At 31.3% G+C, this 7,098-nt stretch overlaps 1 protein-coding gene across 1 annotated transcript; it reads left to right on the forward strand.

Moving 5' to 3' along the window:
- The first annotated feature begins 261 nt into the window (after positions 1 to 261).
- Positions 262 to 2,200, forward strand: LOC131844372 (neuronal membrane glycoprotein M6-b). Its single transcript, XM_059193240.1, has one exon. The coding sequence runs from the start codon at positions 376 to 378 to the stop codon at positions 1,123 to 1,125; it is 750 nt and encodes a 249-aa protein (XP_059049223.1). The 5' UTR covers positions 262 to 375; the 3' UTR covers positions 1,126 to 2,200.
- Positions 2,201 to 7,098: the final 4,898 nt, after the last annotated feature.

A 7,098-nucleotide genomic window follows, 5' to 3' on the forward strand; every position in this document is an offset into this window, starting at 1 on the left:
TGTAATGAATTACGTTTTTGTTGTTTTTCATATATAAAGGTTTCTGGAGTTTACCGGTTACCCTACTCCAATGAATATAATCTTTATTTTAAGTGTCCACCACCAAGCCAACGAACGTCATAGTTTGAGAATCACAGTGTCACTACTGTACCGCCGAATGACAATGACACAGAAACTGCCACAGACTGACGTTCTGGTTGCATTATATTATATTTTCTGTAGTTTGTTAATTATCTGTTCGTCAGTTCAGCAAATATCTGTATTTCTTTGTCATCAATCTCTTTTATTAATTCGTTGTAACTGTTATACTTTGATAAAATTAATTTATTTTAAGTGTTTTGAACTGTATCTTTCGAGACATTTACTTCTTATACAATGGGCGACGCTTGTCAAGCTTGCCTGACGAGGGTTCCTCATGCAACCCTTATAGCTACAATTATGTGTTGTTTGGGCGTGGGGGTGTTTTGTGGCACAATGTACCGAGGATCAGCTTTATCTATTCTGATGTTCGACGAAGTATTCCATTTTCGATTGATATGGATTGAAGCACTGCAAATGATTTTTATTGTTGGGAGTGCTTGCATGGCAGCTTTAGGATTTATGCTGCTGTGTTTGGGTTGTCTAACAACAGGTGCAACAAGACAAAAAGTATACAGAGCATGGAGGGCACGAGTCGGCGGCAGGATATCGTGCGCAGTATTTATGATTATCACTTACATCCTGACATTCACGTGGCTTGTATTATTGGGTTTCCTGGTTATAACAACATTTCTGTTTACTATCTTTTGGAAACTGTGCTCGAAACCGAAAAATATAGAACTAATGACTTGCATCGATTTCACGCAATTCGACTTTATGTTCCCGTCTACTGTTAAACAAGAAGATATGAAGATATGTGAAGCTCATAAAGTTAAGCTGTTCTGTAAAGATTATGTTGAGAAGGCAGAATTCATGTTTATACTGGCAATGGTGTCATGTGTGCTGGTGATTTTGAGTTTAGTTCATTATTTGATGTGTTTGTCAGCTAATTATGCACATATCCGTGATCATGATAAGTTCCAAGAGTTGCAGGAGCTGCAGTACCTCGCTACAAATGACATGCATTCGTCTAAGGATAGATTCTAGTATATGGCCCGAGCGCCCCTACTGCGCTCCTTAGAGGCCACCACTAAGATGTGACATGGTAAGCACCCACATTTGTGTGCGGCCAAACAAGATGTTCACTGACTAACTTAAATTTATTAAAAGACTGATGCGCAGTGGTTGGCAAACCTCTACAGAAGTCAGAATATTGGGATAAGATAATACTTTCAACATATCTAAATATTATTTTGTAGTATTGTTGTTAGTGCACTTAGTTTTATATTACAGTTGTTTTCGTCCATTTATACATTCCTATAAGTATGATTTTATTATTATAAATAAATTATGTTTATTACTTTGATGTTTAGGTACCTATTTATATGGGGTATACCTTGCATTTAATTATAGAGGAGTGTTTATAATCCTGCCAATAATAATTTATTTACACAAACATTATAATTATTTACACAAGTAGGTAGTGTGACTCGAACATTATTTGTTATGGAGTGAGTCATTTGAATTTTCTCTGACTTGGTAAATGCAACTGTAAAAAATGTTGCAAGCGCCATAGTAATATTTTTAGGAGCCAATAAAGTGATATATAAATTGTATTAAATTTATATTTTGCAGTAACAAACTAAAGGTATTATTTTTTGCTAAGTAAAATTATAAGGTTGTACTACTATCGGTGTAAGTATGTATTGTATGTATTGACTGTTTAGGTAATGTATAAAAATCCATTGTCTTTCCTACAAGATAGATGTAATTGAAAAAAGTATAAGTAGATAAGTTATAGAATGTACTCTTGGTCCTTATGGTAACCATTATGGTTTTGGAACAATATGAGAAATATTTCTATATCAAAATACAAATATTACAATTTGTGTACAAACTGCACTGCCTCCTGAGATTGGTTAGATTATTAAGTAGCTTTTATATGGTATGAATTTAATGAATCCACCCTTATTTATCTGTAATAATTATTATTAACTAGGTGTAAGTTGTATTGTAATCATAAGTCGGCTTTTTGACCAGATCTTTATTTATAACCATAGTAATGTCACAATTTTGTAATTTCATTTAAAAATGTTTCTCATAAAATTGACTAAGAATCATAAGTTTTTGATTATTTTTGTCAGAGCAGAATTACACATTTACAAATGTAATAATTCCTTTTTAATAAACTTTTACTTTTATCTATATAATTGTGTTTAATAACTTATATTATACTTGTTATAAATAAAATGGAAGATAGTTTGTATATTAGTTGTTTATAAGCCTAACAAAACCTTTATTTAATATTTTCTAGTAAGTACAAATTCCAAAGAAATAGCAATGATAGGAGGAAATTGATAATTAAATGTGGACATATTAACACTCAGATATATAATATAAGATATCTCATCAGAAGGGTGTTGAAAAATGAGTGTTTTTTCACTCAAACCCAAGTATCGACTAATGCCTTGATATAGGCTCAAAGGGTGAGATAACTCTCACCCTTTGAGCCTAATCCTTAAAAAATTTAAAAATCCTGTGAATATATTAATATAAACCTGTGTTGATTGCATCATAGACTTCATGATACTTAGTTGCTTTTCTAATTACCTTTTATAGGAAAGGGATGGGATTGTTAATAGTAGGAAGGACAAACTCCACACGGTCCCCTTAATATCTACCGTGGTTAATTCGTCATATCGGCTCACTGTTATCAACTAATTTCATGCTCATCTTGTCATCCTCCACTGGTTGATTACCAGCGTATACCGTTAGCGCAGGCGGGTACATAAAAAAAACCTATTATATATGGGTAAAAAAATAAGTACAGCCTTAATTACTTATTAGCAGTCGTTAATTTAGTTTTTTTCGTTTAAGAACAATTTATTCTTTCGTCTATGGTTTTCATCGACCCAGTTACGAACAATAGGTGTATACGAAATGTTCCGATGACTTTCCCAATACAATAGAATTTCAAAATAATTGAGAGAAACGAGTTGGCAGTTCAATAGATAAGTTTTTTTATACTGCAATGGTGGCAAGTTACCTATATACAAAATTTAGTGCAATAATTTGTTTTCCTTTTACCTATAAATGATTTTAGACATCACCTACTTTTGCACCGGCCCGGTTTTAACTTTAACTAATTAAAGTACGGATAATGCCTCTATGCCTTCATAAAACTCGAAAAGCCGGGCATTTCGAGTCTGCTTATAAGAGGTATATTAGTAATGTCCCATAACTTTGTCTATTTTTTAGGTAAAAGATAGTCTATGTGCGTCCCCATGATACAATCTATCTTCATACCAAAATTCGATTCATTCTGCCGTTTATTTGTGAAAAAGTATGCATAGATAGACAGACACATTTAATACAGTATACATTTCAACAATGTTTGATTTATAACGTGGTACGAAAACACGCGGGGAAATTATGGTAGGATAAATCTACCTATACTTTACTTTTTAAATAAGTACATGAATAGCACAGATATAATCAATAGTTACATACATTTAAAATAATTGACAGTTACGTTCCTCGCGTTTTGTAGTTCACATAAAAAAAGGTCGAAAACTTCGAATATAGTTAAGAAAGCTTTGTAATAAAGTCTACTGAAAGTCAGCTGCGGTTCCGAGGGTGGATTAAGGAGGGACACCTTCATATAAAAACTGCAAAGAAAATAATTTCGTATTAGTCAGTGTTATCTTATAAATGGTATCATTAGCATCTTACATTAAGGTCTCCACCAGTGGTACATTTGATCAAATCTAATTAAACTCAATTTGAGCGAGTAACCTACTAACAAGTAATACCATTAATTCCTCACCGACTAAGTGAAAATTAAAATCCTTACAATAGAGATCTGTTATCACATACCTTTGATCATAGACTTCAATGATTTATTTATATAATAATGCCTCTGTCTCGTTCATAACGTAATTCCTTAGAGAGTATTCATGGGTAGAACCTATGCTTTGTATATGTATCTAATAGAGTTGTTAGTTTGTGTTTGTGTTGTGATTCGTTTGGTTATTTATAAACATAATAAGTAAAACAGTTTTAACACAGGTCACCTATATGAACCTTTTGTATTTTAAATATTTAACATTATATTTTAATAATTTAACTAATTAATAACAATCAGTGGTGTACAAATACTTTTAAGTATATTATGAAAGTCATTTAAAGTAAGTGTATAATATTATGCCAGGTAAAATAAAATCTCCGACACTGAATGAAAAGCGCCAATTCAGATCCTATTCATATATATATTTCAATGGCAGGTACAGTAACAATTGTAATATCATTTTTATTCCTTAATTATTTTTACACTTCATTTAAAGAATGTGAAAGTAAGTTTATTCATTTAGTTCCACTTTCGCGCTCTAAACGATTAGTACGAGCGCGAAAATTGACTTTTTGATTATATACCTACTCCATAGAATACCTTACAAGGTACGTTATAACATTTACCTAATTCTATGAATCAATAGCTACCCATACTTTTTAAAGACAAGTACTTACAAAACCAAGTTAAAAATATAAATTAAAGGTCGTAAACAAAAATAAAGATAAGTAGTGGATATTTAAATGTTAAAAACACCATGATATATGAAATTATTTCATTTGGAACTGTAAGCACAGAAAATATTATGTCGACCACGGTATTTCATTTGAAGAGACCCTTTCTTATTTCTCTGATACATAAAACTTCAGTTATCATAATTCCAATAGTTCAGCACCGAGAAAACCGATTAGAAATATCAAATGATTAAATCGGAATTTTTTGTCTTTACAATAACCACCAGGTCATATTAAAATATTATATCAGCTACAAGCTACAATCGAATTATTTAAAAACAATGTAGCTCTCCATCTACTAACTTCATAAATTATTAGGGTTTATTCACTTACTGATTTACCGCTTTGGCTTCCGCGAAATTGGGTCGTGTCAAGTGTTAATTCACCGCAATGTTAATTGCATAATACTGCTAATAATATAATACTATTTTTTTTATACATGAACACAGCACCACATTAACGGAATTGTCGTAACTTGAAAAACCCAACTTTACACCACATTAAAAAAACTCATACATTTATCTAGTTAGAAAGTTGAAAATTTGCGTGTATTTATGTAGTATTTAATCAATTCAAGTCAAAGTCTAGTAAAATGTTAAATAAGGACTGGGGACCATAATGTATGCCCATACAAACTCATTACATACTTACCAAATAACCCACTTAAATGCCACTGGTTGTCTTTAGTATGTTGTATAGTTCATATTATATTATGTTTCTAATTCCTTAAGTAAAGTCATTAATTACTCATAACGCCTTAATGTAATGTAACAGCAGAAAAAACAAAATATCTATAAGCTATTAGGTGCATGTTTGCATATTTGCTATTAAGTTATGTGAAGTTAAAATATTTTTTGTACACCGGTTTCCAAATCAAAATAGTTATTATTTACGACTAGTTTTATTTAAACTAAGTATATATACCATATGATGTTCAGAACTAGAAAACAAAATACAAAGTGACTTTTGTCGCAATCTAATTGAGTTCAAATCATTATCATAGACGTCATTGGTTTTCTTAAACGCAATTGATTAAAGTCAATTGTTTGTAAACATGTGCCTATATTTAAATAAAAAATGTAAGTATAATTTGATATGCATATTATCTTTTCTTGTACTCCCATTTTTATAATAAAAGGGTATAAGGGTAAAGGATACAGCCATCTATATTGCCAGAGAAGGTGTTATATTCTTAAATATTTATTTAATAAATAATACTAAAACTTTCTCATCTATAGTTTCAAATAAAATTGAGAACAAGAGGGTTCCCACTTCAAGAAAAGAGCCAATATCTATTATATCGGCTTTTACCGCCAGCTGTGCTTGCGATCTGCACATGTTCACAAATAATCATTGGTGAACAACGTCTTTGTGACAGACTTGAACCATTAGGCATAACGGCATATCTGTGCATTATCGACCACATATATCTTGGAGAGTGTTCTGAGCAATTATTCTGATTAATATCAACTGCTGTATTCAATAATGGAACATAGCGCCAGAAATTAAGATACCATCCTGATGATCTGGATGAATTGAGGTCGTCAATATACTTTTTGCCATGTATAACCACATTACGGAATGGCCTTCCAGTGATGGCATTTCTAAATTAATACGATATTAAACCTTCAAGAAAAGAGTTTATTCCTTACTTAAAAGGCTGCCTGACTCACTAGCCTAACATTCCCCTGATGCGGAGAGTGTTTATAGATGGCGATGATCACTTACCATCAGATGTGACGCAACCTTACCGTAATTTCCCATTTTTCCCGGTAATCTCAACGAAATATTAAATCATTTTAAGAGTCAACCGACGACAAGTCCTCTAGTTTTGTTTTCTAAAGTTTTCGTAATTGTTTTTTGCAGTTTTGACAACATTTCTGAAGCAAAAAGGCTATTCTTATAAATGTTGTTAAAACTAATTTCAATTATTACCGTATTAACTTAATTTCTTTCTCATTTTTTATTATTAACTAGCTGTACCCGCGACTTCGTCCGCTTGGAATTTAACTTTAATTTTCTAAAATAAAAGTAGCCTAAGTTACTCCTTGTTACATCAGCTACCTGCCAAAAAATGATTTCAGAGATGAACCGGAACAAACAGACAGACAGACAAAAATTGCAAATAAAATCATTTTGTTGATTGTACCGTATTTATACTCATGTGTATTTAATAAAAAACGGTCATTTCAATATTACAAACAAACACTCCAATTTCATTTATATGTATACAACTCCAATTTATTATATATATTTATAGATAAAGATTAGAAAAATAATAGTGACATTTTTAAGTAGGTATTTATTAAGTATAAAATAATGACTGAATATTACAAAACTTTTCTCATAAATATTTACATTTATTTTACATACTGAACCAGTGACGTATGAGTTCAACTCGCACTTAACTTTCGGCTTTGTTTAGTTACATTTTAAGAC

This window comes from Achroia grisella, unplaced genomic scaffold, assembly GCF_030625045.1.
Source record: "Achroia grisella isolate CSIRO2021 unplaced genomic scaffold, CSIRO_AGI_Agris_v1 utg402, whole genome shotgun sequence".
Taxonomy (NCBI): Eukaryota; Metazoa; Arthropoda; class Insecta; order Lepidoptera; family Pyralidae; genus Achroia; species Achroia grisella.

Coding starts and splice junctions, on each gene's coding strand:
- LOC131844372 (XM_059193240.1), top strand. CDS start 376: ATGGGCGACGCTTGTCAAGCTTGCCTGACGAGGGTTCCTCATGCAACC.